General features: G+C 41.6%; 3 protein-coding genes across 3 annotated transcripts; all 3 read left to right on the top strand.

Moving 5' to 3' along the window:
• The first annotated feature begins 1036 nt into the window (after nucleotides 1-1036).
• LOC308383555 (uncharacterized protein MYH16) lies at nucleotides 1037-3213 on the top strand. The gene is made up of 3 exons (XM_080861606.1): nucleotides 1037-1424; nucleotides 1507-1653; nucleotides 1777-3213. The coding sequence occupies exons 1-3, from the start codon at nucleotides 1218-1220 to the stop codon at nucleotides 1855-1857; spliced, it is 435 nt and encodes a 144-aa protein (XP_080717732.1). The 5' UTR covers nucleotides 1037-1217; the 3' UTR covers nucleotides 1858-3213.
• A 10346-nt stretch (nucleotides 3214-13559) lies between these two features.
• LOC308383543 (tripartite motif-containing protein 16-like) lies at nucleotides 13560-16057 on the top strand. The gene has a single exon (XM_080861587.1). The coding sequence runs from the start codon at nucleotides 13575-13577 to the stop codon at nucleotides 15246-15248; it is 1674 nt and encodes a 557-aa protein (XP_080717713.1). The 5' UTR covers nucleotides 13560-13574; the 3' UTR covers nucleotides 15249-16057.
• An 85-nt stretch (nucleotides 16058-16142) lies between these two features.
• Nucleotides 16143-20171, top strand: LOC308383541 (uncharacterized protein). The gene is made up of 3 exons (XM_080861585.1): nucleotides 16143-16997; nucleotides 18028-18289; nucleotides 18992-20171. The coding sequence occupies exons 2-3, from the start codon at nucleotides 18040-18042 to the stop codon at nucleotides 19918-19920; spliced, it is 1179 nt and encodes a 392-aa protein (XP_080717711.1). The 5' UTR covers nucleotides 16143-16997; nucleotides 18028-18039; the 3' UTR covers nucleotides 19921-20171.
• The last annotated feature ends 821 nt before the right edge of the window (nucleotides 20172-20992 follow it).

The raw sequence follows: 20992 nt of genomic DNA, 5'->3' as shown, positions 1-20992 counted from the left end.
GACCATTACGGCAAGGCTGGGATGGTCCATTTGGTAAAGTAAATCCGTTGGGCATCTTTCTTTGCCTTTAGACAATAATTCTGATGCAAAAGAGCCAAACGGGACAGGAAAAAAAATAAATAAATAAATAAATGCTCATAATTTATTTTTGAGTAGTTTTTTTCATGTACATCTATGCTGTATGTTAATACAAGTGCACATGTGACATCTGGGACACAGCTTTGACTAAGAACTCTCTTTTTGTTCTTACCTTATGGCTTTAAAAAAATATCGAGATATACATCTTATATCGCCATCCAGCTAAAAAATATCGAGATATGAATTTTGGGTCATATCGCCCAGCCCTAGTACTAGCACCTCAAATAGTACCATATAGTACTGCTCCTATTCGTTGTTTTGGCTATAACTGATAATATTAAAAGGAGCGGGGGGCCACACTGACATCATAAACCGCACAGCTTTTGACTTTAGTTTACACATTTATCATTTTAAATTTTTTACATTGATGTACTTTTTTAACAATATAAAAATATTATATATACCCACACATAAACTGACACCACTGATGGGCTATGCTATAGGCATGCTTCAAAGCGACTAAATACTGTCATGTCACAGGACGCACATCATTACAAAGCACTCTAAAACCCTTAAATAGGGGTGCTGCTACCAGGCACTATCATTCAGTTGAGTCCATGCATTGGAACCAGACACACGAGGTAAGAGAAAACACTAAAATGTATTCAGATGACATTAACACAGCCACTGTGGGTCCCCTCATAGATGGCTTTTTTGATCAACTAAACATGTCGCAGGTGCGATCCATGCTGGTTGGTCGCCCAGATGACTGCACTGTCCAGCTAATGTGTCACATGTCACATGTCAATATAATAAGATGATATAAAAACTAATTATAGGATTAAGGATTTATATTTACATGCTAGTGGCTAGCCATTTGCACATGCCTTTGCATGTAGCACACTGGCATATGCAGAAATATGACAAAACAAAGTTATGAGCTGTATGTTATACTCAATGTAACATACAGCTCATAACTTTGTGCTGCAGGCCAGACAACCAAAGTTGTCTGGCCTGCAGCACATTTCTGCTTTTATGGAACTTTTGACAAACAGCAAATTGTAACAGAGTGTGTCTTCACTAAACACTCAGTGGATAAATATGACGCCTTCCTGCACACAATAGTAGATACTCTTTGCATGCAGGTGAAGGAGCTGGAGCTGGAGCTGGACTCTGAACAAAAGCGGCACGCTGAGACAGTGAAGACGCTGCGGAAGAACGAGCGTCGGCTGAAGGAACTGCTGTTCCAGTCGGAGGAGGACCAGAAGAACCAGCAGAGGATGCAGGAGCTGGTGGAGAGGCTGCAAAACAAGATGAAGGCCTACAAGAGACAAGTAGAGGAGGCCGTACATCACCTCATCCTCTTACTCTGAACACGTTTCCAAGCATGGTGTTTGTGGGCTTTAACTCACACTGCTGTCACTTCAGGAGGAACAAGCTAACATGAACCTGGCAAAGTACAGGAAGACCGTGCACGAGCTGGATGATGCCGAAGAGAGGGCGGACATTGCTGAATCAGCGCTCACCAAGATTAGGACCAAGAACAGAGGAAGCTTCGGCAAGGGATACTCCTCCGTAAGTATTCTCTGGAACAGTATATTATCAGGTGTATTACGCGGTTTATTAAATAATAACTCCATGTTAGCCTCTTCTACTAAGTACTTGTTCTGACTCTAAGGCCTGTGTCTGTTCTAACAGGGTTACAGCACTCCCAGGCCGAGTCCGGTCACCCAGTTCAGTGGGCTCGGAAGGCAGAGGAGAGAAGATCCTCAACGATGACGAGGAGTCAGTCAGCTCCCTCATCCCAGCCTATCTCAACTCCCTCAAGAAGCTCATGATTGATTAGGAGCATGGCTTCAATTTCACCATCATCCCCCAGAAGTGAAGCATGGTACAGTATGAAGTTTGAAACATCCAAAAGGTTCCATGGGTGGAACCTGACTTTTTTTTGTGTATGCTGTACATTCCTGTTGAGTTTTCTACAATGTACTTGTGGCTTCCTCTCTGAGTGAAAGCTCATAGCCCTGACACATTCCAGCTTTATATCCCCTTTTTATCCATTTATACTGTAACATTTGTATGTAAAAACTAATAAATGTATTTCTAAGTGTTCCAGATTTCCAAATATCTAAAGAACAATCCTCAGGCTGATTCTCAGTCTGGAACACACCATTTTATATGAGATATTGTATTTGTTTAATACATAAAAAGCCAGACAAGACAAAGCATCAATAGTTACAAAATAAAGCTGGCACCCAGAAACTGCAGTTCCTCTAATGGCCACACGAGGCTGTTCAAAAAGCAAGTCAATCCACTACAGACTTCCAAATCAAAATGTGCAACTTTACTGTACTGACATATATACGGGGTGGCTGAGGCTATTCCAGATATTTGTGCTTTAGCAGATATCCTTCTCTTTCTGTAAACATGCAGAGTTTATGGATGCAGCTTGTGGATGGGGCTATGTGAAAAAGTAACTGCCCCTCAAACATAGTAACTGGTTTGAGGGGCAGTTACTTGGGATGGAGCGTTTTTCATACATTTCCAGGAAGGATGTTGTTCCTCTTAGTAAATAAGCTCATTATTTAAAATCTGCATTTTGTATTTATTCCGGCTCTCTTTTTCCGATGTGACCATCAGGAAACTACTGTTGGCAAGGCAAGGCAAGTTTATTTGTATAGCACAATTCAACAATGAGGTGATTCAAAGTGCTTTACAGAGACATTAGAAACAAAAACAAATAAAAAGCATGTAGTCAATGTAGTCAAGATTTCCTACATTTAAGCAAATGCATGACAACCTTTAAGATAAATAAGGTTCAAACTGGCTGCAGTATTTATTAAACCATACATGCGAGAGGCTACAGGGAAGTTTTTGAGTCCGTACATAAGTGGTGACTTAAATACAAAGCACTTTTTTTCATGATTAGTTTTTGCCTTATAAATGACTTCAGTCACTATCATAAAGTGCTGCTGGGGTGCTGTCAGCACATGGAGTAGTTTAGGCCATTAATGTCAGTGTATTTTCAGATTTCAAATGTATCTGTCTGAACTTTTCACTGACTAAACCTGTAACAAGACCTGACCAAATATGCTGTTGAATGTGAATATGTTTTTTTAAGGAAATAAAAGACCTTTTTTTCCCATTAACTCTGTTTTGTTTTTTTTTATAACTTTTTATTTGTCAGTTTACAGTATGAGAATACAAAACTTACGGTCAGCATAGGAGACATACACAATTCCAGTAATAGCATCTTCTTACATCATGGTAATATTCAGTTATTCAGTACAAAGGGAGTACACAACCCATTTTTCCCAGAGCTTCTTAAATTTCTCAAGCTCGAGTCTAAGGGCAAAGGTAAGTCTTTCCATTCCAAAAATTTCTTCCACTACCCCACGCCATTGGGCCCTAGTTGGAGGGTCTGCCTTTTGCCATCTTCGGGTTATGGCCTTCCTGCAGCCAGCCAAAAGTATTTTCAATAAATAATTATCTTTATGTGGGAGTGCCGTAGGCAATTTGCCAAGATACAACGTATCAAATGAATAGACTATTTTAATCCCAATTATTTTGTATATCTCAAGGGCCACCTCCCCCCAATATGGCTGGATCCTTGGGCAGGCCCAGAAGACATGAAAATGGTTTGCCATGGGGGTTCCACAACCTCTCCAACATAGGCCCTGGCTCTGTGAGCCTGTTTGCCGAGCTGTGAGTTTAGGAGTGATAAAGAATCTCACTACATTCTTCCAACCAAACTCTCTTAAGGACCTTGAATTTGCAGTGGTAGCCTGAGACTCACATATTCCCCACCAGCTGTCCTCTGAAATTAGTGAGCCTGATTCCCTCTCCCATTTCTGCTTAATGTACACCGTAGAGTGATTTTTAGAGGCTTGTATACTACCGTATATTTTTGAGACCATCTTTTTAGAGTCCTTTCTCTTGTATGCCTCTTGGAAGATATGAATTAGGTCGTATTCGTTTTCATCTCTGATTAGTAACGTCTTGTTGTAATAGTCTCTAACCTGCAAGTATCTAAAGAAGTCATGCTTTGCCAGTCCGTATGTATCTGAGATGGTTTCATAGCTTTGGAATCCCCCATTTGTTGCTAGTGAACAAAAAGAAGTAATTCCTCTCAGAGACCACTGTTTAAAGGTCCCATCCAGCCTGGCAGGCACAAACTCCGGGTCATAAGCTATCCAATTCAAGGTCCTAGCCTGTTTTTCTATTTGTAGTTTCCCCACTACCCTGAACCATAGTTTCAGGGTGAACCGGGTCAAATGGTTCAAATCTTTATAAAATTTTTCAGCTTGGTTCTTATTTCCTAAAAGTGACTGTAGTGGGAAGTCTAATTGTGTAATTTCCATATTTTTCCATTTAGCTTCATAGTTTGGGGAGCACCAGTTTACCAGGGGCTTCAGTTGTGCGGCGTAGTAGTAATCTTGTAAGCACGGCAAAGCTCTCCCTCCCTTCTCTTTTTTTAGTTGCAGCGTTTTGTACTGGACCCTCGGTCGTCTGCCGTTCCAGATGAACCGTGAGATCCATCTGTCCCACTCGTCAAATTGTTTTTGGGGTATCTCCAGGGGTAGTGACTGGAAGAGATAGAGGATTCGAGGCAGAACGTTCATTTTAATTATTTCTATTCTATTACTCATATCCAATGGGAGGAGAGACCACCGAGTTAGGTCAGATTTGATCTCTTTGTTGAGGGGGCAATAATTAATTTCATAGAGTCTAGACATGTCTTTCGTTAGGTTTACTCCCAAGTATTTTATTGTGGTAGAGTCCCATTTGAAGCTGAATTTCTTTACAGTTTCCGGTCGAGGTGTATAATTGAACGTAAGGGATTGAGTTTTTTGAATATTTAGTTTATAGCCAGAGTAGTGATTGTAGGCTTTTAGTAAGGTCATCAATTGGAACAAACTAGATTCAGGATTTGTAATAAAAAGGAAGAACATCATCCGCGAACATACAAGTCTTGTGTTCTTCACCCCTGATCATTATTCCCCCATTAACTCTGTTTTCTTGCTTTTTTTCTTCATTTTTTGGAAACAAACAAACCACAAAGCAACGCATTGAGACATGAAATACGCATTTCCATTTTATTTATGAAAAATGACAACTTTTAGCTGTTAATGTACAAAAACATCTCATTTGTCTCTTTTTAGTAGTCAAGCAGTACTAAGCAGTAATACTGGAAAAGAACATTTGGTATGGCATTTAGCTTCTGCAGTACAGTCACCAAATCCAACTGACGCAAATGATACATATTCCAAAACTATCACCACCGAAGCACTTCAACCTTACAGTACCATCTAAATGCAAAACATGTTGCAGCAGCACAGAGACTTTGAAGCTCAAGGGAGAGCCTTTTTTAGATACCTGCAGATAAGAGAATATATCAGGAAATACGTACAGGGCTTTGAGAGTCTCAGCATTTCCGGTTTCGACAAGTGTCTCCATCTCCAACTCCATCACATCTGATCTTAAGTTCAATTCACAAACCAGAAACAAATCATATAAATAATATATATGTAGTGGCACACGTGGGTATCTGAAGTCATTTCCGGTGCTGTGCTTAAAAAAACGTGAGCTCCACCGTGAGAAAAACGCGTTATTTTCATCTGCATTTCAAAGAGCTGAACAGCTGCGCTGAATGACAGAAATGACAAAGTATTTTAAAAATCCACACGGCTGAAAACTTTCACGTATAGCTCGCTTTAACGTGACCACTCTGCTAGCCGAGTGAAGCTACACGCACATTTACGTTCCCGTCGCTTACCCGCCATCACGGACAGCCTGGTGACAGCACAAACTATAACGGAAGGGTTTTAAAAGTATTCCGTGTCGGTGACAGCAGTGGACGTGCAGGCTCCACGTGATCTCTCCCCGCGTTTCACATCCACGCGGCTAGCGCCGGTGCGTTTGTGTGACGCTGTTGCTAGGCATTCTTTTTAGAAGTGGGCGGGGCTTATAGGCATACTTCAAAGCAACTAAATACTGTCACGTCACAGGACGCACATCATTACAAAGACCTCGAAAACCCATAAATAGGGGTGCTGCTACAGGTACTGTCATTCAGTTGAGTCCATGCATCGGAACCAGACACACGAAGTAAGAGAAAACACTAACACGAAAATGTATTCAGATGACATTAACGCAGCCACTGTGGGTACCCTCGTAGATGGCTTTTTTGATAACCTAAACATGTCGCAGGTGCGATCCATGCTGGTTGGTCGCCCAGATGACTGCACTGTCCAGCTAATGTCTCACATGGCTGCTCAGATGGTGCAGCTCTGCCCGGAGTCAGATCACGGAGCCAGAGAAGGCTTCATAAAAGAACTGATCCAGGTGTTGTTAGGGAGATTTGCACACTGTACGTGCACCCAGTCAGGCAGCCAGCAGGACAATCAGCAGGTCCCACAGACAGAACAACCAGAGAAAAATCTGGAGTCCTCGCTGTCTGTGGAACCTTCACAAATGGCAAACACAGAAGCCTCAGAGGCTGAAAAAGCAGCCGTGGCTTCTGAGGAGCAGAAACCTTCTGTGTCACCTCGAGGTGAAGCAGAGAGAAAAGGGCTCATAAGCGCGGTCCTTCAGGCTGTCCTTTCCCAGGCTGCAAAAAAATCCACAGCCTGCCCATCAGACTCCCTCCACCAGCGCCTTTTAGATCAAATCTGCTCTGAAATAAAAACAGCAGATTTGACTTTATCACCAAAGGCCCTACAAGATCTTGCAAAGGTCATTTTCAAAGACTTTTGCAAGGAAGCGCTCTCCAACCCAAAACACACCTTAACTCTATTGAAATTAGGAGAGCCAACAGTTGACAAACTTTTCATCTCCATCTTCAAGAAACACTTTGTAGTGTCCACACAGAAACTTGAGCCAGAGTCTTCTGAAATCAAAGCTCAGAAGCAGCTTTCAGTTGAAGTCTGTGTGGAAGAACTTGTCAGGCGTGCTTTTAAAAAGGCACGCGTTCTGTATACAGATGACACAGTTTCTGAAATTACAAACCGTTTGTTGAAGAAAATCTGGGCTGATGTCCAACATATCGATTTTCAGCCCTCCTCAAAGTCCTTCAGAACCTTACACAAGGTCATTTACAAATCTCTCCTTAAAGAGTATAAGGACCCCGAGTGTGTCACGATTCTCTTTCATCTCGACCATGAAGTAGGTGAGCAAAGAATCATCGAAACCTTTAAAGAACATCTGATGTCGGCAGCGGCGCCAGCAGGTCGCATCAGAAGGTTCTTCTCATTAATAGGTCGGAGGTTAGCCATCACCCACAGAGAGTCGCGGGTGTTTCCCCTTTAAAAACAACAATTTGACATTGACTAGCTGGCATCAAAGTGACTCTTAAATTGGCTAACAACAAACAATTCAAACAAGCCAATTTATTTAACATCCAATCGAGTCATTTTAAACACCCCTGGACCGGTTGCGGCAGATGACCGTCCCTCACTGAGCCTGGTTCTGCCGGAAGTTTCTCCCCGTTAAAAGGGAGTTTTTCTTCCCCACTGTCGCCAAGTGCTTGCTCAGAGGGAATTGTCCGATTATTGGGGTCTTGTTTCTAGTCAGTAAATTACTGACTAGAACACTCTAAATTATTGAACAAAAATCAGAAAATCTAATAAAATTCTAAAAGAAAAATCACACTCTGATTTCTGCTTGTTTTCACTGTCTGTTGGACAAATGTGTGTGTGTGTGTGTGTGTGTGTGTGTGTGTGTGTGTGTGTGTGTGTGTGTGTGTGTGTGTGTGTGTGTGTGTGTATACAGCTTTGACTGAACGTGTGTTGAGTAGTTGTCATTCAATCCAAACTGTTTAGGTAGAAAATGCCGAGAACATCCTGTTGTGATAGTTATTAGTGAGATTTCATCCATACAAAGTCGTACATTTACAAGAAAACATACATACAGAGGTGCGCACAAGTGGAACAAACCGTCAACAGAATACATGAGATACACTTTCCTGTTTCAGCAGCCAAAACATTAAGCACAAAATTAATAGAAATAACTTCATTTAATAAAATGGATTGGAATGAGGTCTTTACAAAAAACAAAAGGATATAAGTTTTAAGCTCAGGGGCCAGTCTGTGGAACAAGAAATCCCCGAAAAGAGAAAACATCACACACAGTCTGAAGAAGCTGTGACCGCCGAGGAACAGAAACCTTCTGTGTCACCTCAAGTTTGGAGAAAGCACAAGAACAGACACAGTCGTTCACTCTGCTGCAGCTTAAAACATTAAAATGTATTCGGACAATATTAACGCAGCCACTGTGGGTCCCCTCATAGATGGCTTTTTTGATCAACTAAACATGTCGCGGGTGCGATCCATGCTGGCTGGTCGCCCAGATGACTGCACTGTCCAGCTAATGTGTCACATGGCTGCTCAGATGGTGCAGCTCTGCGCGGACTCTGCCACAGCAGTACTGCTGAAAAACTGTATCCCACAAGAGCGATGCATCCACAGCCTCTTCAGAGAACTGGAGGGGCGCATCGGCTCGATTGCTTCCTCTCTCACCCCGGAGTCAGATCACGGAGCCAGAGAAGGCTTCATAAAAGAACTGATCCAGGTGTTGTTAGGGAGATCTACAGTAATGTATTATATTCTAAAATGATGCTAAATGATAAAAATGAAGGTGTTGGCAAAACAGCTGGTTAAACTATCTTCAGCTAAAAACCTTCTGCTAAAGTAGACAGTGAATAATTTTTTTTTGTAAATGTGTTTTTATATTTATATATATTAATTATTATATTGATGAATTAATTCATTACTGCTATTGTTTGTATTGGCAAAATTTAGTAGATTACAGGTGGAGGTGGTCAACAAGTACAAGTACCTCGGGCTGTGGGTGGACAACAAACTGGACTGGTCATGCAACACAGAGCACCTGTATAAAAAAGCCCAAAGCCGACTGTACTTCCTCAGGAGGCTGAGGTCTTTTAACATCTGCAGGAAGCTCCTGAGGATGTTTTACCAGTCAGTGGTTGCTGGAGTACTTTTCTATGCTGTGGTGTGCTGGGGGAGCAGCACAGCAAAGAAGGACTCATGCAGGCTGGAGAAACTGATCAGGAAGGCTGGCTCTGTGGTCGGCATGAAGCTGGACACTCTGGTGACAGTGGCAGAGAAAAGGACACTAAAGAAACTGCTGGATATTATGGACAATGCTGGGCATCCTCTGCACACGGTCGTAAACAACCAGAAGAGTCTGTTCAGTGACAGGTTGCTTCTCCCAAATATATATATATATATAATATTCTGTAACTCAATGTCTGTCTCCACGTTGGTTGAGTGTGGAGTAAGTGCATATGAGAGCATGAGGGTGGGAATGGATGTTTGTGTCTGTGTGTGCCTGTATGTCTGTGTCTATATGTCAGGTTGGGTGTCAGGCGCCACCTCTCTGGGGACATCTCAGGCCCTCCAAGGTTTGGAGGCCTATCTCCCCCCCCCACCACTTCCCTTGCCAGTGGCGGACTCCCTCAGACATCGGTGCGTTGGTGGTTCTTTGTGTCTGGGGATGGGCGTCCAGGTACACGCCGGCTCACTCCTTGGCGGCCGCTTATCGGGACCTGGAGCCTGGGGCTCGCTCGGGCCACTTCGGAGGTGGGGTGCCCCCGACCTCTCGGCCTGGGGCTCGGTCACTCAGGCACGGCTGGCTGCCGGCGGAGCTCACGGGCGCGTCACTGCAACCCCCCCTGGCTTCTGCTCCGCGGCTGCTGAGTGAACCCTCATCTGGGACTCTCCTCAGCTCTTACTGGGACAGTGGCGCGGCTGCCCCTCTGTGGGTCTTCCTTGGTCTCTTGTGTTCTGGGGGCCTCTGGATGTCTGGAGTTTTGATCTCCTCCATACCTGCTTCATGCCCTGGAGGACGGGGCTGTGGCCCCCCCACACCCTCTAGCAGATCATTACATGAAGGAACCTTTTAAAAACAAGCGCGTCCATGCTCACAGGTGTACACACGGGTGATCACACCCACAAACTACACCCTTTTTGGCTCCTACCTCAAAGCACACTGTGTTCTGTTGATCTTATGTGCTGCACAATAATGTTTAATATTTAGTATTTACTGTCATATTCCCATATATCATTGTGATGTTGTTTATTCTATTACTCTTGTTCTCTTCTGCTTGCTTTCTTTTTTCTTTCTCAGCAGGTGATCCAGGTGATTGATATATGCATTTTTTTTCCTGCCCATTCTGTTGGTTTTTGTTTTTTGCCCTTCTCCCCCGTCCCTCTTCTCAGCTGTTTCTCTTTCCCTCTTTCTTTCTCCCCTTCTTTCCCCCAGTCAAGTCTGTCCCGTATTCAGCAAGTGAAAATAAAATAAACAATAAAAGGTGAATCAAATGGACCATTACGGCAAGGCTGGGATGGTCAATTTGGTAAAGTAAATCCGTTGGGCATCTTTCTTTGCCTTTAGACAACAATTCTGATGGCAAAGGAGCCAAACAGGACAGGCAAAAAAAAAAAAAAAAGATGTGTGCGGTCCAGAAGTAGAAGAAGAAGAAAGAGGAGAGCAGAAATGATGACATTCTAGGCTCGCTTTTCACCTTTGATGTACTCTTAGCAGGAAGACTTTGGTTTGGTGATGTGTTAGAGATAATTTAGTGGTTGAAGCTACTGTGGACTGACCAGATCTGCCATCAGCTCAGAGTGCTGGATATCACCGCAAACCTGAGACAAAGTCATACAGAACAGGTGTGTAAAACTGTGATGGTGTCAGTGAAATAACACTGACTCATGCAGGACTCTGATAAAAACTCAGCTTGTGGGCTAACAGACTAAAATCAAAGAATGCTTCTCTTTTTCTCTTTTGTTAAAAACTTTGAACATCCAGTGAGACACAGAGTAAAGTGACTTTCCAAGATTGTTTCTTCTTCTACAGATTCAGATAAATGATGTCATTTTGAGCCAGAAAGAACATTTCCATCATAAAGTAGAAGACTTTTATATTCTTTATTTATTTATCTGGTAAAAAGTCTCATTGACTTTAAAATGTCTTTTTCAAAAGAGATCTGGCCAAGACCAGAAGCTCCAGTTTTCTCTGCTTCTGTTTGCAGCAGAGCAAAAAGGACAGAGAGCAAGGGACGAGAGAAGACACGAGACAAAGACGTGAACGGGACCAAATACTAACCAAGACAACCTAAACAACAAATACTGAATAAATTAAAGATTTAATAAAGTAAATCAGAATACTTTATTAATCCTGAAGGATTAATAAAGTATTCTGATTCTGATAACTAGGAAACATAAGATACACAGAGAACAGAATAATGATTAAACAAGACTCAAAAAACCACAAACACAAAACACTGGGTCAACGACCCAGGTACCCTAACAGCCGAGGGAAAAGATGACCTCCTATTCACATCAGTATGGTATATTTTACTCCCATATCACTACTCAAAGATCATATTTCATTGTTGTAGGTTGTGGAGGTGACACACACACACAAGCTGTAGTTCAACAATGACTTCATTCCTCTATTGACCTATAAAGAGGTCTTGTTACATAAGATTAAAGCTGGAAACTGACACACATAAGCCCAAACACATTGTGTTATTGTGGACGTTGAAGTCACTGCATGTGTTTTTCATGAAGATTAAACTTTCCTGTGCTGTTGGTTCTTTGTTTAATTCTGTTGGTTCTTACTTTTTTGTTCCTAAAGTTTAAACTAAACTCTTGTTGGATACCAGGTGTTCATTTAATAAAGCTGCAGGTTCAAACTTCTAACTGCATGAAAATGTAATGTGTAATGTCATGTGTTTCTAAGTACCATCATTGATTTTGGTCATCAAATCAGCCATTACTCATTTAATTTGATGTAAATTTCCCCTAATTTGCATATTCAGATTCAGTATTCAGTACCACATGTGAAAGTGACCCAGATCAGATTTGAAAATATTGGATTTGTGCCGTTCACACTGTCGTAGCATGATCGGATATAGGGTCGCATAGGGTCAAAAAAATCGGATTTAATGCGCTTTCGCCTGCAGTGTGAATGTAGCCTTAGTTAGTTCTTAGAGTTTGGTTTCTGTGTTCCCCTCTATTTAGTGTCTGTACCGTGTCTCTGTGCATTTCCTGTTTTATTGTGAAGGTCCATGTCTTATGTTAGTGTGTTCTGTTCACATTTCCCCTGTCTCGTGTAGTCAATTAGGTTCAGCTGTGTCTTTGCCATTCCATGTCTCCCCCTGTGTGTATTTATACTATGTGTCCTCGTGTGCTCCTCGCCGGTTCATCTGTGTTTTTTCCTGCATCATTCTGTGTCGTCTCCCTGCATCTCCATTTTAGGTTTCAGTTCTGTGTTGTGTTAGTTTTTTCCAGTTTAGGTTTCACCTCCTGCTGGCCTCCTTCGCCCGTTCCTAGATGCCCCTGGTCTCATATCGCACTGGACTTCATCACTGGTCTCCCACCATCCTCAGGTAACAGTTATTCTGACCATCATCGATCGGTTCTCCAAAGCTGTGCATTTCATTGCTCTGCCTAAGGGGATTAGGTGCAAGAGTTGTTAAAATGTATAATTAAATAATAGATGGATTCAATAGCAAACTGTGCCTCGTTCTCAGATGGACAGCAGGTGGAATGTGATAGATGAGATGAGGAGATGAGGAGATGGAAGGAAGAAGAGAGGCAAAGAGTGATTCACAGGCAGAGCTTAGTTTATTTCCCAGTTTTGTTGCCTTATGGTTCCAAGCGCCGTGACCAATCTTTGCGTTTTATTATTATCTCATAACACTTGTTTAATCAGCTACCCTCTCTCCTGTGGACTGTTTAATCTCTACAGTCTCAGATCAACACAGCCCTGCCCTCCAGCACTATCAGCAGCAAGAGCAGAAGCAACCCCCCCAAACAGCAACATTGTACCCCATCAGGTAAAAAATGGGCTACATTTGCTTTGCATTGTGCCCACCTGATGACAGTGATGTAGTGTGATGCGATTCCATATTAGATTCTTGATGAATGTGGGTTGTTGTTCTTCAGCCTGCTTCTATGTGCCCTTTTTAACTGTGAGCACCCGCCCCTTTAAACATCTCTGCACTGCCCTGACTAAATGTATATATAAACTGTCTCTATGGTTTACAGTCTGAGTCTGACAAGCTGTCAGCTGTTCATTTCTGCTATTTGAATTGTTAAAAGAAACAAACTATTCATTTAGCAGATTAACAAAAAGAATAGAGAGGCATCCAGTTATTGACATTTATATTATTTAGTTAAAGGTTTGAACAGAAAAACAATTAAACACAGAGCCTCTTCCTGCTTTCTGGAATGAATCACAGCATGAAAGCCCTTCCTCTTCTTCCTGCTCTCTAGCTCAGCACCTCCTGTCTGTCCATATCGTTCTGTGTTCCCTCCCCTTTAGATCTACATTATGAAGATGGGTGTAACCAACGTGTGTTAGAGCTGGCAGGCCCCATTCACAGCAGCAACACTTGTTGTTCAGATCAGACCAGTTTCTATATTAAGGAAGTGCAACTTACACAGTCACTGACACTGAGAGGAGAAATGGCGCAGAAAGGAGTTCAGCTAGACCGAGAAACTTTCTCTTGTTCGATCTGTTTGGATCTACTGAAGGATCCAGTGACTCTTCCCTGTGGACACAGCTACTGCATGAAGTGTATTGAAAGCTTCTGGGATGAAGAGGAAAAGAAGAAAATCTACAGCTGCCCTCAGTGCAGACAGACTTTCACAGCGAGGCCTGTCCTGGTGAAAAGCACCATGTTAGCAGTTTTAGTGGAGGAGCTGAAGAAGACTGGACTCCAAGCTGCTCCTGCTGATCACTGCTATGCTGGACCTGAAGATGTGGCCTGTGATGTCTGCACTGGAAGAAAAATGAAAGCCTTCAAGTCCTGTCTGGTGTGTTTGGTCTCTTACTGTGAGAAACATGTTAAGCTTCATTATGAATGTCCTGCATTTGACAAACACAAGCTGGTGGAGCCCTCCAAGAAGCTCCAGGAGAAGATCTGCTCTCGTCATGATGAGGTGATGAAGATGTTCTGCCGTACTGATCAGCAGAGTATCTGTTATCTCTGCTCTGTGGATGAACATAAAGGCCACGACACAGTCTCAGCTGCAGCAGAAAGGACTGAGAGGCAGAGAGAGCTGGAGGTGAGTCGACAAAACATCCAGCAGAGAATCCAGGACAGAGAGAAAGATGTGAAGCTGCTTCAACAGGAGGTGGAGGCCATCAATCAGTCTGCTGATCAAACAGTGGAGCACAGTGAGAAGATCTTCACTGAGCTGATCCATCTCATCCAGAAAAGAAGCTCTGATGTGAAGCAGCAGATCAGATCCCAGCAGGAAACTGAAGTGAGTCGAGTCAAAGAGCTTCAGGAGAAGCTGGAGCAGGAGATCACTGAGCTGAAGAGGAAAGATGCTGAGCTGAAGCAGCTCTCACACACAGAGGATCACATCCAGTTTCTACACAACTACCCCTCACTGTCAGCACTCAGTGAGTCTACAGACTCATCCAGCATCAATATCCGTCCTCTGAGCTACTTTGAGGATGTGACAGCAGCTGTGTCAGAGGTCAGAGATAAACTACAGGACATTCTGAGAGAGGAATGGACAAACATCTCACTGACAGTCACTGAAGTGGATGTTTTACTGTCAGATCCACCAGAGCCAAAGACCAGAGCTGGATTCTTAAAATATTCATGTGAAATCACACTGGATCCAAACACAGCACACAAACTGCTGTTATTATCAGAGGGGAACAGAAAAGCAACATTTATGAATCAACAACAGTCTTATTCTGATCATCCAGACAGATTCACTAGATGGTCTCAGGTCCTGAGTAGAGAGAGTCTGACTGAACGTTGTTACTGGGAGGTGGAGTGGAGAGGGAGAGGAGTTTATGTAGCAGTCGCATACAAGAATATCAGCAGAAAAGGATATGGATGTGGATTTGGATGGAATGACAAATCTTGGTCATTATATTGTAACAACAACAGTTTTACATTTTGGTACAACAACATCCACACTCCTGTCTCAGGTCCTCGTTCCTCCAGAGTAGGAGTGTACCTGGATCACAGAGCAGGTATTTTGTCCTTCTACAGCGTCTCTGAAACCATGACTCTCCTCCACAGAGTCCAGACCACATTCACTCAGCCGCTCTATGCTGGACTGTTGGTTTACGATGATTATGGAGCCACAGCTGAGTTGATTAAAGTGAAATAGACTGAAGTCTTTCATATTGTTGTAAGTTTAAATCTGTATTTTAGTTCCCTTTTAGTTTCTCTCCATCATTATTGTGGTATTTATGTGCTGCACATAAATCAGATGTCAGTCAAACATTATGGGCAGTACCTCGACATCTTCAACATGTTGTCTTGATGTTTTTACGTTTTATAGGTGGAGCTCTTTCCTGTGTCTGTTCAGCCATGGAGACTATCAATGCTTATGGATATTTTTATTTGAAAAATTTCTCCACATGACAACATAAACTTCTCTATCTTCTAAATGTTTACTGAATATTTTTCTTAGGTATTTGTATGTTGTTGTTTCTCTTCACTGATCTTAACAGAGAAGTCTACAGACCTTCCTTTATCACACAGATTTTATTCTCATTTGTACATTTATAAAGAAAACAATTAATTACAGAGCAATAAGAAATTTTAAGAAAGTGCACTATATCATAATTTATAGTAAAGTGTATTAAAGCATCGTTAGTTAGTCACTTATTTAGTTTGGAGCTGTATCATCTGACACTGTAGAAACATTTCCTCCAGCTTCAGCACAGAATGTTAAAAACAGAACTATTAATGAGAACAAACAGTAGGAACACAGTATCAGCAAACATCATGGCTTAAAATGGAGAGTAAAAATCTAAAAAGAAATAAACAAATTAGTAAAAAGGATTTCCTGTTGACATGTTATTGGTCCTATCTTGTCTGCAGCACCTCCAGGATGCTTCTTATATGTTTCTGGTTATTTTTGCACCAATTTTAGTTTTTGTCAGTAGGAAGTTCAAGTTCAACTCAGTGTGTTTGTTTTTTTCAAACTGATGCCTGACCTTGAACACCAAACATCTGTCAATAAAGCAATGATATAAAATGCTTATATTAGTACTGAAAAACTGCATATCCACTTTACAAATATAAATAATGATATAAATCCACAGCTGAACTGGAGGAGCAGCTGATCTAGTTCACTCATGTGTTTCTGGACTAAGAGTTGGAGCAAATACCTTATGATTCAGTGATGTTTGTTTTTGTTAAATATTTTGTAGATCCAAGAGTGAGTTTGACTCATGATGATGATGTTCCGAATTAAACAAAGTTGGTCACAAATTCTTCAAAGCTGTTTATTAAGAATATATTCACTTGGACTCATGAGACAGGCTTGTGATCCAAGGGAGCCATCAACTGGACAATTACTGACATGACAACAAAAAAGCTAAGTACAGAGGGGGGAACAGAGGTGAAAATACTTGCTTTAAAGGATTGTAATGTTTCCTTTTAAAATAAGTCTCTAAGGTCAGACAAAGGGACAGAAACTCATAGCTTTCTACCAGCCCAATGACAAAACTATAAGTTGTTTTTTAACATCTACTTTTTCATCTATTTGGCAGTCACAGTGAAAAGTATAAACATTGGCACGCTTTGTCTTGTGATTCTGCTGTTCGTAAAAAATGACCATGCGCAAAGTACCAGACTTTAAGGCTTTGACTTGATGCCAATGGCCTGAGGAGGACAGTATTACCCTTGGACATGTGTAGTCTGCCGTCTACTCAATAGAAGAAGAAGAAGCGCGGAAATGGCACAACTGTCTTCAGTTTCTGGGAGAGTTTAACAATGAGAGACTGATGATGCAGAAGAAATCTCCGTGGTTAAAAACATTAAAAACAGTCGTCCAGGATGATGAGATCCGCCACTGGCTCAGACTGCTGTATATCAGCCGGAGACCCGAGATGAAGTCACGCAGCAGGTATGTAAAACTGTGATGTTCTCAATGAACTAACACAGGAACGATCTGAGCTCAGTCTGTAAGCTAACAGGCTAAAATCAGAGAGCAGCTAATCAAACAAGTGCGTCCGTTTTTTTTAAAGGTAAACTTTTAACAATAGACTTTCATGAGACACATCAAAACCAAACAGGGAGGGAAAGCTTCGGTTTTCTGCACTGTGCCACAGTTCGCTGTCTGCTTCGGTTCACGACGCCTCACTCCGGGGCTACAGACAGTTCTCTGCCGCCTGTGGTGCTCCTCACCTCCGTCTGCACCCACAGACTTCCCGAGGTGGAGGCAGGCCGGCAGGGACTTTGAGAGATGGGCTTTACTTTTAAAAATACCCCTTAATCAGGGTCTAACTCACTAAAAGATGGCCACATGTCTCTCTCCAACTTAATCTCTTTCTTTTAAGTAATTGTTTTTCATTGAAATGAAATTAATTGTTCAATAAAATGATTACATTTATAATTGAATTCAAGTTAAATTAATCAAGGTGATTTTGACTTTGCTAGTTAACAGGAAGAGAAACAAACTTACACAGGATAAAATGAAATTTGGACCCAGCAGAAAAAGTCAGATCACAGACAAACAGAAACATTCCTCTTTGGCTAAAATAAAATGCAGATTATTGCTCATCTGCAGTTTTAATCATGGTGAATAATTTATGATTCAGCCAAGTAAGATTCTTCTGTGTGGAGGTTTTTCCCCTGTCAAAAGGCATTGACCATTACCTTCATCTAAACATGGAATTTAAGTCATGTAGTTGCCGTTGTTTGTTTTTAAAGAGGTCATAATATTTTTGTGATGGTAGAAATTTATCTTCAAAGTAATAGTTATAAAGTGAATTAATAAGACTTTCCAACAAAGAGAGGGAGTCACATGGTGCTTCTGAAACATTTGTACAAACCTCTCTCACATATGTGAGCAACATGCTCACAGTGTACAGCCCTGCTGACTGAGGCTGCACCTTTACCTGTCTAATCTTTTTCTTTTTACTTTGTTCCTCAAGTCCCACATCAACATGAAGTGTAAGGAGGAGGAAGATCTGGCTGGCCAGCAGGTCTGGAAGCAGGAGAGGAACTTCAATCTGGACCAGGAGGACACAGATCCCCCACAGATCAAAGAGGAACAGGAGGAACTCTGCATCAGTCAAGAGGGAGAACAGCTTGTAGTGAAACACGAGGATGAAGGCATCGTCGTCTGGAGCGGGGAAGAGCGGCTCAGACAGCTGCATAACATCTGGAAACCTGAGAAAGATTTACAGACCAGCGGTAAAACTGTAATGGCTTTTCTGAAGTGTTAACATTAATATTAAACCTACAGTTTGTATCAGTCAGATCTATTTAATGTGTATTCGTGAAAACATGACAGGGAGTTTTAAATGGACTGGTTCTTATATAGCGCTTTTCTACTCAATCTTGAGCACTCAAAGCGCTTTACAAAACTTGTGCATTCACCCACTCACTCCCATTCGCACAAGCACATTTTTCTTAGTGCTTTCTACCAACATTCAGACACACATTCCACAGATCAAAGAGCAACTTGAGGCAACTTGGAGTTAGTATCTTGCCCAAGGATATTTGAAATGCAGACTAGGTGAAGCCGGGAATCGAACCGATCAGTAGATGATCTGCTCTACCGCCTGAGCTACAGCCACCCCCAATAGTGAAGATTATTTTGAAAAATATCAAGATGTAGATCAGTTTCGAGATCAACTCCAAAATAGATCATCAGTCAGTCAGTAATAAGTGAGTTCTTTTTTGTTTGAAAGGTTTTTTTTACTCTTAATGTTGCTGAAAAATGTCAGAACTCAAGTTCTCATTTGCATCAGAGTGCACAAATAACTTCATTTTTACACACTTTTAATTTCACCTGCAAATGTGAGCAACATGCCCTCATTACAGACTTTAACTAAAACTTTATCTTCTCAGAAGTGTTTTTCTATAATTACATTTTTTTTATTGTTCGTTTAGACCTCCACCAGCAAACTGCCTGTAAGGAGGAGGAGTTTGTCGCCAATCAGCAGGAGAGGAACTCAAGTCTGGACCAGGAGGACCCAGATCCTCCACAGATTAAAGAGGAACAGGAGGAACTCTGCACCAGTCAGGAGCTGGAGGAGATTGTACTGAAGCAGGAGATCAATAGTTTTATGGTGACTTCTAGTTTTGAGGAAAGTGACCTCAGTGAATCAGAACCAAACGATGACCAGCTCCTTGCTCTTAACTTTCCTGGACCAGAGCTTGAGGAACAGGAAGAAAACCAGCATGTGGACTCGGGATCAACTAGAAATGCGGAGCTGAAGAAAAGGAGACGTCACAAAAACCGAACAGATAAGTCTCGGAGTGAAACTGATACAAGTAAAAAATCTGTAAGCTGTGACACTTGTGGAAAAACTTTTCAGTGTAAATCCAACCTGACGAGACACATGAGAGTTCACACAAGTGAGAAGCCACATTCTTGTAGCACCTGTGGGAAAAGATTCATTTGGAAATCAGGATTGGAAACTCACGTAAGGATCCACACAGGCGAGAAGCCATATTTTTGCATCACCTGTGGGAAAAGATTTAATAAGAAATCCGGATTTGAAAGTCACGTGAGAATCCACACAGGCGAGAAGCCGTATTTCTGTAGCACCTGTGGGAAAAGATTTGGTAAGAAATCAGGACTAGAAACTCATTTGAGAATCCACACCGGTGAGAAAGCGTATTCTTGCAACGTCTGTAGGAAAGAGTTTAGAGACTTGTCGACTATGAAAAGTCACAGAAGGATCCACACAGGTGAGAAACCATATATTTGTAGCTCCTGTGGGGAAAGATTCAGTTGGAAATCAGGACTGAATTTTCATCTAAGGATCCACCTGAGTGACAAACCAAATCACTGCAGCACCCGAGGTAGAAAATGACCTCATGCTCCAAGTCACGGTACATTTCCTGTCCACAGCAGTGAAGGGCACTCTATGTTGTTTGTTCCAGCCCTGACTTTATGTTTCTCTAAGTTTGATATTTTTTTTATTGGTCTTTAAAGGTGACACAAATATTTATTGAACATGGATGCTCTTTTAATATTTACCACAGAAACTTGTATTTCTTCTTCAGTATAGAAGAAAACAAACATGAAAATGAGTTTTTCATCACTTGTTCCTTGTAACAACCATGATGTGATTCCTTTTTATCAGCCAATAAATAAGTTTTAATACACAGGACTAAAGATTTAAAAAAAGTTCAAGACAAGTATACAATTTTTATTTAAATATGTTTTCTTTGTGATTTATGTTAATGAAGGTTATACTTCAGTATGGCTTTGACCTGGTTGTCCTGGTTCTTCTTAGCAACATGTTGCAAGATTTGATTAAAAATGTTTGTGACTAATTTTGTGTATTGTGTAATCCCTGCTAAATAAAAGCAGTTAAATGTGCTATATTGGCTCATGATAAGTGTTTATATCATTTTGCCTAAATGCAAGTAAACTCAATGTTTGCCAACTCTGTGTGTGCAGTTTGCTTCATAAGTACAGTAACAGAACTTAAACTACATGGAGCCTATTTTGATTACATCATTACAGATGTAGATATTATTCATAGTTCATATTTCACAGTGTGCTGCAATCTTCTCCACAGACCTGCATTGCTCTCTGTTCAGACCCGTCATCTTCAAGATGTCCACTAGATGTCGTCAGAGTTCCCCCACTTTCCTCATCTATTGTGTTGCCATTACCTGAGCCTGCTTAAAACCTACAGTCCTTTACATATGGGTTCATTCAGGGTCATGTTTAGTGGGCAGGTTTAGTGCGATGAAGGAAACTCGTTTTCTTTAACTTTACCTCTGAGTAAGTAACTGGAGTAACAGACTCACTGATTCCTCCCCACCTGCTGGACATGAACCAGCTGACTGACACTTGTTTTCATTTTCTCATTCATAAAGTTGCTACCAGTTCAATTCATTTATATTTATATATAGTGCCAAAAAACAACAGTT

This window comes from Rhamphochromis sp. 'chilingali' (assembly GCF_963969265.1).
Source record: "Rhamphochromis sp. 'chilingali' genome assembly, chromosome: 16".
In the NCBI taxonomy this organism is placed as follows: Eukaryota; Metazoa; Chordata; class Actinopteri; order Cichliformes; family Cichlidae; genus Rhamphochromis; species Rhamphochromis sp. 'chilingali'.
This window is presented reverse-complemented; position numbering and strand designations above follow the sequence as displayed.

What these genes read in the sequence shown, in the direction of transcription:
- LOC308383555 (XM_080861606.1), top strand. Translation starts at nt 1,218, where the DNA reads ATGCAGGTGAAGGAGCTGGAGCTGGAGCTGGACTCTGAACAAAAGCGG. An exon ending in AGAGACAAGTAGAGGAGGCC is followed by an intron (nt 1,425 to 1,506) that starts GTACATCACCTC and finishes CTGTCACTTCAG; the next exon opens with GAGGAACAAGCTAACATGAA. An exon ending in TCGGCAAGGGATACTCCTCC is followed by an intron (nt 1,654 to 1,776) that starts GTAAGTATTCTC and finishes CTGTTCTAACAG; the next exon opens with GGTTACAGCACTCCCAGGCC.
- LOC308383541 (XM_080861585.1), top strand. Translation starts at nt 18,040, where the DNA reads ATGAAGTGTAAGGAGGAGGAAGATCTGGCTGGCCAGCAGGTCTGGAAG. An exon ending in GAAAGATTTACAGACCAGCG is followed by an intron (nt 18,290 to 18,991) that starts GTAAAACTGTAA and finishes TTGTTCGTTTAG; the next exon opens with ACCTCCACCAGCAAACTGCC.
- LOC308383543 (XM_080861587.1), top strand. Translation starts at nt 13,575, where the DNA reads ATGGCGCAGAAAGGAGTTCAGCTAGACCGAGAAACTTTCTCTTGTTCG.